The sequence below is a fragment of the Oncorhynchus tshawytscha genome, linkage group LG28 (genome assembly GCF_018296145.1).
Source record: "Oncorhynchus tshawytscha isolate Ot180627B linkage group LG28, Otsh_v2.0, whole genome shotgun sequence".
Classification (NCBI taxonomy): domain Eukaryota; kingdom Metazoa; phylum Chordata; class Actinopteri; order Salmoniformes; family Salmonidae; genus Oncorhynchus; species Oncorhynchus tshawytscha.
In genome coordinates, this window is record NC_056456.1 from 5,785,887 (window position 1) to 5,806,194 (window position 20,308).

The following is a 20,308-nucleotide window of genomic DNA, read 5'->3' on the forward strand; positions in this document are numbered from 1 at the left end:
ACAGTGGACTGACAAGTGAGCACATTTTCTATGCCAGGCGAAAGCGTGCCTCATTATCCAAATAAATAGATGTCACTAGAAAACAGCTTAAACAAAAGGTAAATGCAGCTACTTTTCTGTTATTCTGGCTGCACTTTTTACGTGACTGTAAGTTAGCTGTAGTTGGCTAGCTAGCATGCAAGGGACAAGAACGTTGCCAGCCAGTATGGCAATGGTGACACGCCCTGATCTGTTTCACCTGTCCTTGTGCTTGAGCTTGGGCTTATCTCCACCCCCTCCAGGTGTCGCCCATCTTCCACATTATCCCCTGGGTGTTTATACCTCTTTCTGTCTGTCTGTGTCATTTCGTTTTGTTCATTCAAACCTACCAGCGGTTTTCCCTTGCTGTCTTTGCTATAGTCCCTGTTTTCTAGTATCCCGGTTTTGACCTTTTATACCCACCCTGACCCTGACTGAAGTCCTGTACCTTTGCCCCACTACTCTGGATTTTCGACCCCTGCCTGCCTTGACCTGTCGTTTGCCTGTCACTGTTGCTGTAATAAACATTCTTACTAGTACCAGGACCTCCGGGAGGGGTTCAGTAAGGCCCGGGCCACTTCGCTTCTGCAGCACCGACCGGTGTCCACGAAGGTCACGCCAGATGCACTGGCACTCCACTATAGCCCCATGGCTACACCCCCGGAAGCCGAGATCTTTCCCCCCCACTCCAAGTTCATTAGCCCCTCTGCTGTTCATCCTCTGTTACCACGTACCCTCCATATACTTCCTCCCTTTCCTGGTCTGTGTCTAGAATTAAAACCATATCTCACAGCCCTTTGTCTCCTATTTCAAAGCCCAGCCCTCTCCCCCATCTCATCAACGGCCAACCGGCGTACAAGGTGAGACGTCTCCTGAAGGTTCGACCTGGGGGCAGGGGATTCCAGTAGCTGGTTGACTGAGAGGGTTATGCCTCGGGGGGAGGTGCTGGGTCCCCACTAGGGACATCCTGGACCCAGGCCTCATCTGAGTTCCAACGCTGGCACCCCACTCAACCAGGTATGCACCCAGGTGGGACGCCAGGTGGCATCCCTAAAGGAGGGGTACTGTCATTCCCTGATCTGTTTCACCTGTCCTTGTGCTTGTGCTTGTGCTTGTCTCCACCCCCTCCAGGTGTCGCCCATCTTCCCCATTATCCCCTGGGTATTTATACCTGTGTTTTCTGTCTGTCTGTGCCCGTTTGCTTTGTTCGTTCAAACCTACCAACGGTTTTCCTTTGCTCCTGTCTTTGATATAGTCCCTGTTTTCTAGTTTCCCGGTTTTGACATTTTCTGCCCACCCTGACCCTGAGCCTGCCTGCCGTCCTGTACCTTTGCCCCACTACTCTGGATTATCGACCCCTGCCTGCCTTGACCTGTCATTTGCCTTCCCCTGTTGCTGTAATAAACATTGTTACTTTGACACAGTCTGCATTTGGGTCTTACCTGAAATGTGATAAATGGAACATTTAGAGTGAATGACTGTGTCACGTCCATAGATACAGAACAAAATGACTGAACGACTAGGTCAGGGCCAGAACGGATAGAACGAATGACCAGCCGGCTTAGGTGGCAACCCTAGATTTGTGTCGGGACTATATCTTGTGGAAGGATTAAATAGTATGAATAAATCCATCAAAATAACATTTTTTAATGAAAATATGTCAATCATTATTTGAACATGTTGGTTACCCGTTGTAAAAAAGTGATAATGCCCTCAAAGCCGGTGTTCGGAGGATATATTGGCACAGTTTGCTGGACCTCAACGAAAATAACAACACCAGTGCCAATATCCTCCAAACACGGGCTTCTCTGGCATAATCACTAAGGGCTTGTTCGTAAATTCAATCTGGAGTGCCAGAGTGCGCTCAGAGTGCGTTAATTCAGAGCTTGTCAGAGTTGTCAGATTGTCCATTCCTAAATTCAGAGCGTTTGGTGGAGTAGGGTTGTTCCGAGCGTTCTGAACTCACAATGGCAGTCAAGCAACCAAGCTAACTGGTTAACGTTGGCTAGCTTGCTAGCTACTTCCAGACACAAATGAGAGAACACCTCACTCTGTCCATTTTACTCGCCCTATTTTTTTATTTAACCTTTATTTAACCAAGTAGGCCAGTCGAGAACAAGTTCTCATTTACAACTGCGACCTGGCCACGATAGAGCAAAGCAGTGTGACACAAACAACACAAAGTTACACATGGAATAAACAAACGTACAGTCAATAACACAATAGAAAAATCTATATACAGTGTGTGCAAATGTAGTAAGATTAGGGAGGTAAGGCAATAAATAGGCCATTGTGGCAAAATAATAATTACAAGGCGGGGCTTTACCTAGCAAATACTTATAGATGACCTGGAGCCAGCGGGTTTGTCGACGAATATGAAGAGAGGGCCAGCCAACGAGAGCATACAGGTCGCAGTGGTGGGTAGTATATGGGGCTTTGGTGACAACACTGATGGCACTGTGATAGACTACATCCAATTTGCTGAGTAGAGCGTTAGAGGCTATTTTGTAAATGACATCCCCGAAGTCAAAGGATCGGTAGGATAGTCAGTTTTACGAGGGTATGTTTTGCAGCATGAGTGAAGGATTGTCTTTGCTGCGAAATAGGAAACCGATTCTAGATTACATTTTGGATTGGAGATGCTTAATTTGAGTCTGGAGGGAAAGTTTATAGTCTAACCAGACACCAAGGTATTTGTAGTTGTCCACATATTCAGGATTCATATCCTAGCAGAATGTTGGTGACTAACTGTGTTGCTTGCAACAATTAAATTACATTTTTATGCCAAAGTTTACTGACACTGGTCATATTCAACGGGTATTGATCGTTTGTAAATTCATCAGTTATTCTGCGCTCTGGCACACTCAGACGAGGGTGCTCTGAAATAGGAGTAGATAGCCAGAGTGAATTTAGGAACGCAGCCTTAATTGGAACTCTCTACAGATTAAATTTGAGTCTGGTTGCTTAACAACCATTTTTTTTGTCCAAATGATACCAGTCAGTCAAAAGTTGCTAGCTCATGTCTAAATTTTCTAACTAAATACATACTGCAATTCCAACCCCAGAACATCTGATCTTTGAAACCTCAAAATATCTCAACTTGATTAGCTAACAGCTTGAAGCTCTACATTTTGCCATGGAATTATTCATGTTATGTTCAACAACCAATCAGTGATCACGCACAAAATACAGCTGCATAATGTTGCCAATTACCGAAAGGCAAGTCTCTTTGGGACACAGAGTACAAGGAGTGGAATGTTAGCCTGGGTACCAGTCTGTTTAGCTATCGAGGACCAGCAGTGAACAGTTTTATCCTTAACAAAAACGCATGATTCAAGAGGGGGTACGAACCAATAATGTATGTACCCTGCCAACTTCATGTCAACCGCTTTAGCGAATTGTGCCACCTGCAGTGATGGTAATAACATAATAACAGAAGTCCATAAGTCCCTTCTTTTTTTTTAATGATGTATCTTTAAACGTACATGTTGCAATTCATATTTTTTCCGTAAAAGCAAGTGTGTGAAATGAATAAGCAAAAATGTGGGATTTCGTAATATACTGCATGCTAAAACATGCCTTTTTAGTTTGTCTAACGTAGGAACTAGTAACTGGTAGCCTAGTCCTGGGGTTCCCAAACCTTTTCACTCAGTCCCCCTTCCAGCATCGGGGAACATCTCGTGCCCCCCATTTCTATGGACACAAGCACTATTCAAACACAAACTCTTCACACCCCTCTTATTGGCTGAGAGAAAATGTTGCAGGTTTAAAGTTTATTTCCTGTAATTCTACACATTTTGACAATGGGGTGCAAAGAAAATGTAGCAGTTTTAAAGCAAATTTTCTTGCAATTCTATACATTGCCATGACTAATATGCATTCATGTGATATTTGAATAACTCGAACATTGCTACAAAATCTATGGGCTAAAAAACGTTAGCTGACATGGGCTAGTTGATCTAGACTTTTCTGACAAGTTATAAATAGCTCCCTAAGTTATGCAATGACAAGAGGAGTAGTGATGATGCACTACCCAATTTTGAAATTTCACCTTGTGCTTTCTACTATTACAACTTTCAAGAGTAAGTTGAAAGCCAGACTGAGAGCCTTAAAAAAAAACACTGGCCTAGTCAAGGATGCATCAATTATGTAATATTGGGACTACACTTTACAGACCAGGTAGAACAAAAGTAAACCTTGAATTTTGAGATTTAAAATAACTCTTTGGTGGCCAAGTTGAGCTATTTTAAAGGCCCAGTGCAGTCAAAAACGTGACTTTCCTGTGTTTTAAATATATTTCCACGCTATGAGACTGGAATAATACTGTGAAAATTATGTGTAAAAGCTGTTTGAGAAGACTATTCAGACTATTTTGGTGGGAGTGAGTTTTGGCCTTCCCTGGTGACATCGCCATGCAGTAAATTAGTCAATAGACCAATAAGAAAGAGTTCCAGCCTCTCTGCCAATAACAGCTAATTGTCAGTTTCCCCATCCTCACTCAAATCACTCCCAGACAGTCCTAGCAAAATTCTTGATTGAGAAATTGCTCTTCGCTAAGAAGCTATTGCAAACAGCTATTTTGGTTTCATTTGACCATTTTAAATGAAAGCATGATGTCTAAGTTGTCATTTTCATGATGGTAAAACAATTTGTCGACTTAAAGTACCAAAACCAGATAGAAAGCATGCAGAAAAGATATTGAACTATATATATATTTTAAATAATACCATATTTGAGAACTAAATCAAATCCAATTTTACTTGTCACATACACATGGTTAGCAGATGTTAATGCGAGTGTAGCGAAATGCTTGTGCTTCTAGTTCTAGTTGAGAACTACCAATCAAATAAAAGCTAGACAGTCAGGGAGAATAGAAAATTCCAAAAACGGAGAATTTTTGCCTTGTGCATTCTACTATGAGAGAGGAGCAACATTAACCATGGCAAAATACAGGAAATTTGCTTTAAAATAGCAAAATTGTCGCTGAGCTCCATTCAAAACTATGTAGAAATGAGCTTCAACACTGTGTATTTTTTCTCTCAGCTCAATGGAAAATGTGTAGAAGTGCAGAAAATTTGCTTACAACAGCACAATCTTCTCTATGCTGCCAAGATAACGGTACCTTTCTAGCTAAATGTTAGAGTTTACACTTTCTGCACCAATGAAATCTGGGGAGGTCAAAATAATGAAACTGTCTACCAAATCTAGTAATGTTAAAATGCTGATTACTTGCCATTATCATTCACCTGATAAGACGCAACTACAGAGGACAAACATAAGTAAGCGTTTCATATTTAGCATTTTTTAAATGATTGACCTTTTAGTCTGAGCTGAATTCAACAAAGTCTGTTCAAAGTGTCTGATGTCCACCTCTGTTGGTGGTGTTCATCAGACACTTCCTTCACCATGAAGTTTAGTTTAGTTTAGGCAGATTGAAATACATTTATACAGGGATGATGACGAGGACACAGTGCTAAAACTTATTGGGTCTGTCAATAAGGAAAGATGTGGAAAATAATGTCATGTATCTATATCCCATATCTTTGCTTTTAATGAAAATTAAACTCATAGACTACCATCGTTCATCATCAGAGGGAATATAGAATAATCAATAACCATGTATTGCCATCAAGAAAATGCCATATTATCGCTTCATGAAAGAGTGATAGCTAAGTAATAACTGATCTCAACAAATAGTATATTGGTTGACTATTGCCATAGTATATGAACTTATATAGGTCAATGGTAAAAACTTGCAGAAACATACATTTGCCAATAAGGATAGTGTACTTCAGAGGGAGTGTTGGGGATTTATGGCAGGGGTCCCCATTACATTCAGCCGTGGGCTGACATACAGTAGTTGTAAATCAATTGTACACTGAAAATTGCCCACAATATTCCCAATCAGTATTTGACGAAAACAGTATAATTTCTGACCTGGGATATGATCACATATGTCTTTATTTATGCGTTTGATTACTTGGGAACAGATTTCCTAAACGAAAATCAGTTTGACCTAATTTCCTGGTGATTTTAGTGTTATGTCCAAGAAAAAAATATGTAATAGTTTTGTTTTGATCAGAAAACTTTGGGGGCCCAAATAAAATGCCGACTATTGGGGAACCCTGATTTAGAGGGACGTAATTTGTTATGTGTCCCACACAGACGGAGAGTGTGCGCAAGCCTGTGATCCATTGATATCATGTCTTCAATATTGGAGAGGAAGTGATTTAGCACAATCCTAGAAGAAAATAGCCATTCACTGTTGAAAATCTGAACCCATTCTGGTCTCAGGTTGGGACCGATGGGGCCGGGCCGCCCTTACTTGCTCGGTCGGCTCTAGAACGAGGATCTACTGTGTTGTATTGTGAGTTTATCAGCAAATCGTGGAAGATGGCCGACGTACCGGCGGAGTGCACCATCAAAGTGATGTGCCGTTTCAGGCCCTTGAATAGTTCAGAGGTGACCAGAGGGGACAAATACATCCCAAAGTTTCAAGGGGAAGACCATGTGGTCGTCGGGGTAAGTTGGTTGCCATAGCTATTTATTTGTCTGCAAGCGAGTGCCATCGATAGTGCGCTGCGCCACTGGTGATCGGCCAGTGTCAGAACAGTAGCTAGTTAGCTTAGCTGGCTAACATACCTGTCCACCCAAATCAGCTATGTTTTGCACTAACGTTAGTTGTAGGCTAGCTTACCCACACCATCGCCGATCAGGACAGTATTTTTGGCTAACAATTGGTGGCCAGTCAAGTGTGTATAAGTAGCTAGCTGTATTTCGCTGATTTGGCGAGTCGACTATAGTCGACGTGATTAGTTAATCTTGCCGTATCGGCTAGCTAGCCAGTCAGCTGTCACTAAACAACAACAATGGCAGCCAACTGCTTGCTATGCCTTTGCTAACGGCAGCTAACTACACTAGCGCCAACGTTATCTGCTAACAACATGTAACTAACTACACGTTGCCTTCAAAATAACTGCACATCTTTTGAGGTAACACCCAAAATCTGCTGGTACTGCGTTAATTTATCTAACGTTAGCAATTTCAAGCATTGCTATGATTTGAAAGCTATCTAGGAGTTAGGCCAGTAGAACTGGCAATGGCAAATTAACTAGTTGGTCTAACGTTAGCTACACCCAGCAGCAAAGATGTTTCAGAATTTGACTAGCTAATATTAACTATTTAATCAACAAGATCACTGACAAGCGAGCTATGATGATGATGCCCCCTGACCCTAGTTAATTTAGTCAAACAAGACTGCTGTGGGATACAGAACACAGCTCAATACAGCACTGTGACTGTATCAAGAGCAGAATTCAGATGCAATACATTTCGTTCATTTATAACCACTGACAGTGCATGTGTTTTGTAGCTAGAATTGATTCATTTCATAGTCTGTAGCCTAAAATGGGTTTCTAACATGATGTAGACAAATACATTTCGTAATCATGTTATTGTACTTGGCTACATTAGTTATCTCTGAACATATCTGGTTACAGTTACACCACTGGTCCATTAGTAAATAGATTCTTTGGCCTAATTAGTCATCTTGTAATGTAAAACATTGTGTACATCTCAAATGGCTCCCTGTGTAGTGCACTACTTCTGCCATTCAAGATGCACACTTGTTATGCCAAAAGAAGGAAGTGCCTTCCACACAATGTGGTGCTTAGAATGTTTTCAAACAGCAGACCTGGCCTTCATTCCTTATTTAATGGCGAAATCTGTTTGAAAGAAAAAACTATGCACGTCATTAAATGAAATCATCCATATGTATTGGTCACATCTTTACTAATGCTGCAGAAATCTGCTCTAAAGCAGTATCCACATCCCATCGGATGTAATGATCATAATATAATAGCCATATCTAGCAAAACCAAAGTGACAAAGGCTGGGCCTAATATTGTGTATAAAAGATCATACAAGAGGTTTGGTAATGATTCCTATGTTGAAGATGTAAAGAACATTTGCTGGTCTGTTGTGTGTAATATGGACTAAGCAGAAACTGCACTTGATGCATTTATGAAATTGATTATTCCAGTTACCAATAAGCATTCAACTATTAAGAAAATGGCCTGGCCTTCATTCCTTATTTAATGGGAAAATAAATGGGTTTGAAAGATAAAACAATGTACTCGCCATATAATGCCATATTTCCATATTTGCGCTACAGGCCCTCAGAATAAGAACGATATGAGGAATAACCTTCCTTTGTCATTGTTCAAACAGAGCTTTAACTTTACAATGAAAGAACAGAGTAACTCCAACAGAACCAGGTTAGAAATAACTGGACTATTCCTCAAATTGACAGTAAAGCAATAGACATGAAAAAGGATGGTTAAATATTATATTTTCACCACAAGATATCCTCCTGTTTCTCATGGACTTTGATGCACTGGACATGCCTCACCAAAGCCAACATCATTAAGGCTATAAAGCTTTTTACTGACAGAAATAAATTGTAGTTCAGTAACTTATTTGCACCGAGTGTGTCCTCACAAATCTTCACCGTCAACCTACACAGTCAGTGTCTCTTGTTTTCATTTAGGTAGTGCACTATTTAAGCAAAAAGGCACGAGGGGGTGTAGTCAATATAACACGGCTAAGGGTGGTTCTTGTGCTCAACGCAGAGTGCCTGGACACAGCCCTTCGTGGTATAATGGCCATATTACCACAAACCCCCGAGGTGCCTTATTGCTATTATAAACTGTTTACCAACAGAATTAGAGCAGTAAAAAGCAGTTTTGTCATACCTGTGGTATATGGTCTGATATACCACGGCTGTCAGCCAATCCGCATTCAGGGCTCAAACCACCCAGTTTATAAATAATAATAACACACTTTGGTATAGCCTAGTCCTAGGACGGCCTAGATTTTGAGGCTGAATGAAGAATTGCATAATTCATGGAAAACACACTCAAGATCAACAGACCTTTGGCAGTTATTGCCTACTATATGTCATCATGGCTATTGGCTACTGAAAGGGATGCTCAGTAGGGATATATTTGGGCCAGGGGTGGATCTGATCTGTCAAAACAGGCAAGCTGCCCTAGTCCCATCATCCAAGTTGGAAGATAATAATATAGTGTTTTGTAATATAAAATAGATTTAGAAGGTGATGATTGTCTCCAGTGCTTGTTTTGTTTACATTTTCAGGGCTTGTGACATCACTTTCCCAGCGTATTATCAGCTAGTTGTAGGATCTGAGTTTAGGCTTATCTGGTTGTGTAACTAGACTCCACATCTCAATCTGGGCCTAGAGGTGTAAAAAGGACTATCAAATACATTTGATTGATTGATTAGTACAATGACCTCCACTGATGCTACCGTTGTGCTTACAACAGACTACCCATAACCCACCTTCAACACACAGCACCATGAGAGTGTGCTACTTTTAGCTTTAGCAGTGGAAACTAACAGCAGGAGGAGAAGGGGAAGAGGATTGTAACTGGGAGTAGCCTACTATTCAGGCAGTTATTACCAATGCTATTGCTTAGCAGATAGTCTATGGGGGGTGGGGGGTTGCTAAAGCACTTGTACTTCAACCCCTTAGCTACCCCTGCGGCTATTTATTTTGCTCTCTGAGTGATCTTGGATGTATCACTGGCCTATTGATTAGAAGTGTTTGTACATTCAAGACATCAGATTTGCCTCAAGGGTGGAAAACCAAGAAGCCAGTAGTAGTATGCGTGAAAGAGATCACTTCTAAATACTAAAACAATGGTTTCACTGTGTCATCATGATTATCACTGAGTAATCATTGTTTCCGGCTGCAGTGTAGTGGAGGTAACTGGCACTGCCTTCCAGACTCAGGATGACTTTGAACTGGGGGCTGTGCTCAGGCTGTACTGTTAGTAAGGGGCCTGGCTGACCTGATGTTATGGGTACAGCTACATTACTCGGCTTCAGTGGCAGTCATGAGTTTGGTCCAAATGGCACCCTTTTCCATGTATAGTGCAATACTTTTGACCAGGCTCTGCACGATATAGGGTGCAGTGCACTATAACCAATAGGGTAACAATTGGGACGCAACCCCAGTCTGGCTATGTTGTGTCTGGCTGAACTTTAAGTGTCAAGTCTCGTGACTGACCAGTAGGTCAGGTGATGCCAGGCAGATAACTGTTTATATTTAGAGTCATATTCCTGTAAAGCTTAGAACGGATCTCATGTCAAATGCTGTTGAAGTAATATGGTTACAGGTTCACCAGCCTCATCTTAAGCCCATTCTTGTGGGAAGCTGCTATAGACCACCGAGTGCTAACAGTCAGTATCTGGATAATATGTGTGAAATGCTTGAAAATGTATGCGATAACAACAGAGGTATATTTTCTGTGTGACCTAAATATTGACCGGTTTTCATGAAGCTGTCCACAAGCTTCAAACTGTAACCAGCATGCAACCTGGTTCAGGTTATCAGTCAACCTACCAGGGTATTTGAAAACAGCACAGGAATTAAATCATCCATATGTATTGGTTACATCTTTACTAAGATGTAAAGAACATTTGCTGGTCTGTTGTGTGTAATATGGACTAAGCAGAAACTGCACTTGATGCCTTTATGAAATTGATTATTCCAGTTACCAATAAGCATTCAACTATTAAGAAAATGAGTGTAAAAAGTGTTAAATCCCTGTGGTTTGATGAGGAATTTAAAAATGGTATGGTTGAGAGGGACGAGGCAAAAGGAATGACAAATAAGTCTGGCTGCACAGCTGATCATCAAATGTACTGTAAATTGAGAAATCATGTGACTAACCTTAACAAGCAAGCTGCGCTAATGTTGCTATTTTGTAGAAAGCCTTTATTGATACTAGCCAGATAGCCAAAGTTAGATAACTACCTAGCAAGATGACGAAGAAACGATTTAATTCACTTTCCATACTGCCAGTCCATAGCCAAATGTTTAACCAGCTAGCTAACGTTATCATATTCGCTAGCTAGCACAATATAGCTAGAGCGCTAGCTAGCTAAGGACACTGCACTCACTCGGAAGCTGTTTCAAGGAAACTAATCCATTGTGAATAATTATGTCAATAGTAGCTAGACTGGTTAGCTAGCTTGGAGGAATTTAGTGTTGTGTGCATTGTCTGTGTACTTAGCTACCATCCCATTGCCCAATGTTTGTACCATGTTATGGTTTTCTGACTTATGTTGTCGTCTTAGGTCTGTCTTTATGTAGTGTTGTGATGTGTTTTGTCCTATATTTATTGTATTTATTTTTTTAATCCCAGCCCCCGTCCCCGCAGGAGGCCTTTTGGTAGGCCGTCATTGTAAATGAGAATTTGTTCTTAACTGACTTTCCTAGTTAAATTAAGGGTAAATAAAAAATAAATTAAAAAATACGTTTCCTATGAAGTGTGACTGGCTCATGACATTTAACCGTGGATATATGAAACAAATGCCACATTAAAAGAAAGTGTCACTCCTGTTGGTTCCCCACGTGGGGTTTTGTGCGCTCTGATTGGCTCAAAGTCAAGTTGGCGGCTACTGATTAGCATTGGACTTCTACAAGGAGAAGGGGCAGGTTCATCGCTTCTGGGTTGGCCCGCAGCAGGTACAGCTTTTGTTCTAGCAAGTGAAAGAAAGGCCTCCCACTGTGATAAGTACCTATCGTCAGGGAGATTCTCGGGGTGTCTCATGTGTAAGACACTAGTTCTACAACACTTTGCTACGAAAGTAGCTTGCAACTTAGTTTCATCACGTTATGGAAATCGTATCAACTGCGAGTTGAATGCCCGGTCTTGAGTCAGCTCAGCTTTCCTACAACATATTTTATAACTGGCTAGATGTCTCTCATCTCGTCTCTCAAGTACGTTGTTTGATCTTTCCAGGGGGACAAATCCCAAAACTACTTTCACCCCTACAACCAGTGTAGGCTACATGTGGACATTGCCCAGACATTGCCCAGTTTGAGTGTAAATACATTTATCAACTAAAAACCTATGTTCATGTTACAAAGACAAAACATTCTATGCTGTAAATATCATATTGATGTGCTTAAAGACAGTATGTGTACACTTACCTAGCAAATAAAAACAAGTTGTGTATAGACTACAACTTCAGCGGTCTAACCAGAACTAGAATGGCATTCTATTTGGCCACATCTAAGGAGGAAGCTTTGTCAGTAGCCTACAGTGATATGAGAAGAGTGAAATTGCTGAACTAATGTAGACATGAACAAAGTATTTTGATAACTTTCAAGTGTAACAGTTCCATGTTGAATACACCCTACTTCACATAATACTGTAGAACTGTACTGCTAACATAACAATGTGCAAATATTATGCCTTCCTGTCCTGTATAAGACAGGCGTTCCCTGATATGTTTGAAGAATACACAGGGGCCCCACCCACTGATGGTACCATTCGATTCAATAATAACAAAATACAAAATGTAATGGCTGTCTTGTAATTGTAATGCTGAGTGCAAGGTCTCAGTATCAACCTGTCTTTCAACCTGTCTTTCAACCTGTCTTTCAACCTGTCTTTCAACCTGTCTTTCAACCTGTCTTTCAACCTGTCTTTCAACCTGTCTTTCAACCTGTCTTTCAACCTGTCTTTCAACCTGTCTTTCAACCTGTCTTTCAACCTGTCTTTCAACCTGTCTTTCAACCTGTCTTTCAACCTGTCTTTCAACCTGTCTTTCAACCTGTCTTTCAACCTGTCTTTCAACCTGTCTTTCAACCCTTTCAACCTGTCTTTCAACCTGTCTTTCAACCTGTCTTTCAACCTGTCTTTCAACCTGTCTTTCAACCTGTCTTTCAACCTGTCTTTCAACCTGTCTTTCAACCTGTCTTTCAACCTGTCTTTCAACCTGTCTTTCAACCTGTCTTTCAACCTGTCTTTCAACCTGTCTTTCAACCTGCCCATCTGTAGAAAAACGAGGAAGAGTTGATGAGTGACATGTATCGAAAGAGTGATATTACTAAACACTCGTGATGTACCGTTTCATTAGTAATCACCTTTTGTTTGGAAACATCTGATGGGCATGGCAGCGTAGATCAGCTCCAGGCCCCTATCGTCACAGATACTGGTCATGAAGGAGCCCAACTTCAGCTCCTATATCACGGAGGGAGACAGAGAAGGACTGTCACCATACAGTCATGGAAGCCAACAGTAAATACACAGTTGAACACAGCCAATCAGAGATCCCGATTCATAGCATGGTTGGCTTTACAATATAAATAGAATGACTAATGCCATAGTCAGCTTTCTGCCATAATCAGTTTAATATTGAATTATTCTGTTTCTGTGGGCATTACTCACTCGGGCACAGGTGTAATCTGTTGGCACAGTGGAAGGGGGCACCTCCTTACACCATACAAGTAACACAGTGCCTTCGGAAAGTATTCAGACCCCTTTACTTTTTCCACATTTTGTTATGTTACAGCCTTATTCTAAAATTGATTGAATTGTTTTTTCCCCTTATCAGTCTACACACAATACCCCATAATGATTAAACAAAAATAGGCTTTTAGAAATTTTGGCTAATTTATGAAAAAATATAAACAGAAATATTCTGTTCACACTGAAGCACCTTTGACAATGATTACAGCCTCGAGTCTTCTTGGGTATGACACTGCAAGCTTGGCACACCTGTATTTGAGTTTTTTCTACCATTCTTCTCTGAAGATCCTCTCAAGCTCTGTCAGTTTGGATGGGGAGCGTTGCTGCACAGCTATTTTCAGATCTCTCCAGAGATGTTCGATTGGTTCTGACTTCTAAACTTGAAATATTGTTAATCATGAGGTGTTCTATGGAAAGGATAAGGGCCACTGGTTGTTACACCAGAAGTTAATGGTTATCTGTAGGAGGAATGTATATGGTGTAGTCAATTAAGGTTGGATATGAGCCAGTGGCTTGGAATGTACTGAGGAAAGGCAATTAATTTTTGTTTATTTATTTAACATTTATTTAGTCAGTTAAGACCAAATTCTTAACTACAATGACGGACTACCCCAGCCAAAGCCTAACCCAGACAACGCTGGGCCAATTCTGCGCCGCTTATGGGACTCCCAATCACGGCCGGTTGGATTTGAACTACAATCTGTAGGGACGCCTCTAGCACTGAGATGCAGTGCTTTAAACCGCTGCGCCACTCGGAATAAGGGTTGATAAGGGTGGAGAGCTATGGATGAGTGAGGAATGGGGGCCAAGGTCAGGTCACATTAAGGGAGAAGGAACAGTTTATTACCCACATCACTTAACTTCCTGCCTAGCAATAAAGCTGTAATGTTTAGAGGGAAGGATGAAACTTCACCTAAATTGGGGTATGTATACTTGTGCTGGTGGGAACATGTCTTTGTCTGTTCAGCTGCCTGACCTATTGGATGAATAAACTTGGTTTGATCTTTAATAATCGACTGTGAGTTTTTACTCTGTTAATTTAGAACCTTCCAGGCTCTGGCTGGGCCACTCAAGGACATTCAGAGACTTGTCCCAAAGCCACTACTCCATTGTCTTGGCTGTGTGCTTAGGGTCGTCCTGTTGGAAGGGGAACCTTCTCCCTGGTCTGAGGTCCTGAGTGCTGTGGAGCAGGTTTTCATCAAAGATATCTCTGTACTTTGCTCTGTTCCATTTTCCCTCAATTCTGACTAGTCTCCCAGTCCCTGCTGCTGAAAAACATCCCCACAGCATGATGCTGCCACCGCAATGCTTCACCGTAGGGATGGTGCCAGGTTTCCTCCAGACATGATGCTTGGCATTCAGGCCAAAGAGTTGAATCTTGGTTTCATCAGTCTAGAGAATCTTGTTTCTCATGGTCAGAGAGGCCTTTAGGTGCCTTTTGGCAAATTCCAAGCGGGCTGACATGTGCCGTTTACTGAGGAGTGGTTTCCGTCTGGCCACTCTACCATAAAGGCCTGATTGGTGGAGTGCTGCAGAGATGGGAGAACCTTCCAGAAGGACAACCATCTCCACAGCAGAACTCTGGAGCTCTGTCAGAGTGACCATCGGGTTCTTGGTCACCTCCCTGACCAAGGCCCTTCTCCCCGATTACTCAGTTTGGCCGGGCGGCCAGCTCTAGGAAGGGTCTTGGTGGTTCCAAACTTCTTCCATTTAAGAATGGTGGAGGCCACTTTGTTCTTGGGGACCTTCAATGTTCAATGAAAGGTTTTGGTACCCTTCCCCAGATCTGTGCCTCGACATGACCCTGTCTTGGAGCTCTATGGACAATTCCTTTGACCTCATGGCTTGGTTTTTGCTCTGACATGCACTGTCAACTGTGCACTGTCAAATACATTTCTTAAAACCTCTTTTCGCTTTGTCATTATGGGGTATTGCGTGTGGATTGCTGAGGATTTTTGTGTGTATTTTATCCATTTTAGAATAAGGCTCTAACGTAACAAAATGTGGGAAAAAATCAAAGTGTCTGAATACTTTCCCAAGGCACTCTATACACACAGCACTGATTTACATTGTGGTTATGTGAATTTCAGGACAGATAGTATTTTGACCTTTTGACCATATGAAATTTGACCAACCTGATTCAATTGTGCTCCATCATTCTGAAGCTGGACTAGTGTCTGGCCTCAGCCTTCTGTTACAGCTCATGATATGGTAAAGGGGTTCCCATGATGCTGCTGAACATCAAATACACCAGGTTTTGTACGTTGCCTGTGAATGAAGTAAAATATCATCACTCAAATAACCAATTGCAAGAGAATTAACATTCACTACTTTGGAACTAATTTATATGCTAATAAAGGGACTGTATAGTTACAGAATAGATTCAGGCCCGGTGACGCTGACGCCGTTACTATGCAACCAGCTGTGTAAGTTGCTGAATTGTTTTATTTTTTCTTTAACCTTTATTTAACTAGGCAAGTCAGTTAATTAAGAACAAATTCTTATTTACAATGACGGCCTACACCGGCCAAACCTGGACGACCCCGGGCCAATTGCCCTTTGGGACTCCCAATCACAGCCGGATGTGATACAGCCTGGAATGGAACCAGGGACTGTGGTGACACCTCTTGCACTGAGATGCAGTGACTTTAGACCCCTGCGCCACTCGGGAGTGCAAAATGCTTGCTGATATTTTTGTTATTTTCTGCCTGAGCTATATTTGTAGTTTACCATCCTTACAAAATACATTTTAAACTTTGAGAACAGGCATGTTGTTTTGGGTTAGCAGACGAAACCCCCAAATGCTAACTACCTAACTTGCAAATCCGAGTTAGTTATATCTTTGTCCAAGTTGAAATTAGTTGACTTGCTAGCTAATGTTAGCTAGCCAATTTGAGTTTAAAGATTATTTAAAGAGAGGTCTACATCCTATTATTAGCTAGCATCCAAGTGCCTGCCCTAATGTGAGTTATGCACATCTTCCTCTTACATCACATTACACGTTAGTTTGATAGATTTAACGAGCGACAGTATCATTCCCCATTCATCTGTGGTATCATAAACTAGCCTGGCCCGCTAGCATTATCGAATCATGTTGTATAACCAAAAGTAGCTACTAGCAAGCTCGTACCAGCTATCTACTTAGCTAACCAACACCAGTGGTTTGATGGTTGACAGGCAGCAGAAGTGACTGCGTCAGATGTAATCCATTTTTGGCCATCTGACAATATTTTTGAAATGCATTGGAATTTTGCATAGACTTTATGGAAGTCAATTTTCACTCCTATTAGCCAAGCAAAATGTGCATGCGTTGGACCATATCATGTACAGACTTGACTACAAACATCCACATGGCAGCTGGGCAATTGGCCGTCACTGAAAAAAGTAATCCATAACCAACCTTCCAGTATGTCATGACGAACTCATTTACAAAACTCACTTTTGGTTGAGACTGACTTTATGACCAAAATTATCCTATTTACACTTTGTAGCCAATTTAGGCGTTTTCATTCATCCTGATAATTACTGCTGGAAGGGCACTGAGACGATCTGGTCTGCCCCCAGATCAGGCCAATGGTCTAGTCCGACGTGGCTGTGTCTGAATGGTTCATGTCCATCTGGTGGATAGGAAGGGGGAGAGAGGAAGGTTTTTGCACAGACCGAACTGGGGCCTTATCTGTCAAGCATTTCAGAGTATGAGTGCTGATCTAGAATCAGGTCCACCCTGTCCATTTAATCTTATTAATAAATATGATGAAAAATGCTAAACTGATCCTAAATCAGCACTCCGACTCTGAGTCACTTTATACAGTTCTTCAAGCTGAACCACCAAAGTGCCTATAATTAAGCAAAAAGGCACGAGGGGGTGTGGTATATGTCCAATATACCATGGCTAAGGGCTGTTCTTATGCACGCAACGCGGAGTGCCTGGATACAGCCCTTAGACGTGGTATATTGGCCATAAACCACAAACCCCTGAGGTGCCTTATTGCTATTATAAACTGGTTACCAATGTAATTAGAGCAGTAAAAATAAAGTTTTGTCATACCCATGGTATATGGTCTGATATACCACGGCTGTCAGCCAATCAGCATTCAGGGCTTGAACCACTCAGTTTAATACCCTCTGTGGTTGACTTTTTAAATGTATTCTTATGTCCATTATTGCCATATCATTAGAATGGTATGTGCTTTGTTTTCTCCCTCCGCACAGCTCTCCTCCGAATTGGCACCTTATTCCCTACATAATGCACTACTTTTTTTTTTTTACCATAGCACTATATAGGGAATAGGGTGCCATTTGGGACACAGACCATATTTGATGTAGGCTACCTAGCTCATTAGGCCAGAGCTGAAGCCCAGAGCTGTGGGAGTGGGGAGACGAGAGCCACAGCACTATTCTGCATCCCAAATGGCACCCTATTCCATATATATTACACTACTTTGACCAGCTCGCTATATCTCTTGTGGACAGACTCCGTAAACATGAACATGAAAATTATAGTTCTGGGTTAACCGAGATTAATACTGTATACACAGTACCAGTCAAAAGTTTGGACACGTCTACTCATTCCAGGGTGTTTCTTTATTTGTATTGGCATTCTCTCAACCAGCTTCATAAAGAATGCTTTTCCAACAGTCTTGAAGAAGTTCCAACATGCTAATCACTTGTTGGCTGCTTTTCCTTCACTCTGCGGTCCAATTCATCCCAAACAATTTCAATTGGGTTGAGGTTGGGTGATTGTGGAGGTCAGGTCATCTGATGCAGCACTCCATTACTCTCCTTGGTCAAATAGCCTTTACACAGCCTGGAGATGTGTTTTGGTTCATTGTCCTGTTGAAAAACAAATGATAGTCCCACTAAGTGGGATGGTGTATCGCTGGTTAAGTGTGCCTTGAATTCTAAATAAATCACAGACAGTGTCACCAGAAAATCACCCCACAGTGTCACCAGAAAATCGCCCCCACACAATCACTTCTCCTCCTCCGTGCTTCACGGTGAGAACCACACATGCGGAGGTGATTCGTTCACCTACTCTGCGTCTCACAAAGACATGGCGGTTGGAACCAAAAATCTCAAATTTGGACTCATCAGACCAAAGGACAGATGTTCACCGGTCTAATGTCCATTGCTCATGTTTCTTGGCCCAAGCAAGTCTCTTCTTCTTATTGGTGTCCTTTAGTAGTGGTTTCTTTGCAGCATTTCGACCATGGAGGCCTGATTCACGCAGTCTAATCTGAACAGGTTGATGTTGAGATGTGTCAGTTACTCTGAAGTATTTATTTGGGCTGAAATCTGAGGTGCAGTTAACTGTAATGAACATATCCTCTGTAGCAGAGGTAATTCTGGGTCTTCCTTTCCTGTGGCGGTCCTCATGACAGCCATTTTCATCATAGCGCTTAATGGTTTTTGCGACTCCACTTGAAGAAATTTGAAAAGTTCTTGAAATTTTCCGCGTTGACTGACCTCCATGTCTGACTGACCTCCAAGTAATGGACTGTCGCTTCTCTTTGCTTGTTTGAGCTATAATATGGACTTGTTTTACCAAATAGGGCTGTCTTCTGTATACCACCCCTACCTTGTCAAAACACAAGATGGAAAGAAATTCCACAAATGAACTTTTAACAAGGCACACCTGTTAATTTGAATGCATTACAGGTGACTACCTCATGAAGCTGGTTGAGAGAAGGCCAATGGTGTGCAAAGCCATCACCACGGCAAAGGGTGGCTACTTTGAAGAATCTAAAATCTAAAATGCAATTTGTTTAACACTTTTTGGTTACTACATGATTATTTCATTGTGTTGATGTCTTCACTATTTTTTTTACAATGTAGAAAATAGTCTAAATAAATAAAAACCCTGGAATGAGTAGGTGTCCAAACTTTTACCTGGTAATAGCTTGCCTTTTGGGACGTAGCATGGGTTAACATTCCGTGGAGGCTCACCAGGGGTTTATTGGGCTGTGTGTGTGTGGAGTTGATCATGGCGTTGTTTTAACAGAGTGGTGGGGTGTTGCATTTGTTGGTGGTTATAATGAGCGTTTTCTGTCCAAGAGAGCTGTGTGTCTTGGGTGTACATGTGAGAGCAGATTGATACCTTTTTGCTAGCTCATTTGGATGGTATAGCCCCTTACTGTGGCACACTTTATGTGGGCTTCATCTTGATTTTAAAGCTGTGTTTTAAATTGAATGTCAGACAAGTTGTTAAATTCATTCTCTAATCTCTCTCTCTCTTTCTCTCTCTCTCAGAGCAAACCGTTCCAGTTTGACAGAGTGTTCCAGCCCAGTACGACACAGGAGCAAGTATACAACGCCTGCGCCCAGAAGATCGTCAAAGGTGAGCTCTCCTCATTCACTGTTTATGAACACTCTCCCTACTGTAGGTGTTTTGTTAATGTGTCCATGCACAAACCCGAGGAGAAAGAGGAGTAACTTTGCAGTGACTACTGCCTTCTGGCTGTCTATTTGGTTTCTTTTTGTGTATTTCTGTGACAGGGGTTGAGTACAGAAGACACATATCTGTTTGTACGAATTAATAAAGTAGTCTTCTTCTTTCAGATGTTCTGGAGGGGTACAACGGGACAATATTTGCATACGGACAAACATCTTCCGGAAAAACACACACAATGGAGGGTAACCTACATGACACAGATGGAATGGGGATCATCCCCAGGATAGTGCAGGACATCTTTAACTACATCTATTCCATGGACGAGAACCTGGAGTTCCACATCAAGGTAGGTACTGGTTAGTACTCTACAAATACATCCCCCTGCTTGCCTCCTCAATTGCACTCTTTTCCCTAGATAGTGCACTACTTTTGTCTGAGCCCATAGTTTCTGGTCAAAAGTAGTGCATTATGTAGGGAATAGGGTGCCATTTGGGATGCAGATTTGTTCTGTCCAATTAGAACAACTCTTCCTACTCTCCATAGGCAGCATGCT

The 20,308-nt window shown here is 41.7% G+C and overlaps 1 protein-coding gene across 2 annotated transcripts in view; it reads left to right on the top strand.

Annotated features, from left to right (window-relative positions):
• Window positions 1–6,165: 6,165 nt before the first annotated feature.
• Window positions 6,166–20,308, top strand: part of LOC112226556 (kinesin-1 heavy chain) — a 35,941-nt gene continuing 21,798 nt past the window's right edge. For both annotated transcript variants that reach the window (XM_024390950.2, XM_024390951.2), the window contains exons 1-3: window positions 6,166–6,540; window positions 19,614–19,701; window positions 19,923–20,101. In XM_024390950.2, coding sequence (XP_024246718.1) covers window positions 6,412–6,540; window positions 19,614–19,701; window positions 19,923–20,101 — 396 coding nt within the window. In that variant the 5' untranslated portion in view covers window positions 6,166–6,411. The remainder of the gene's footprint in view (window positions 6,541–19,613; window positions 19,702–19,922; window positions 20,102–20,308) is intronic.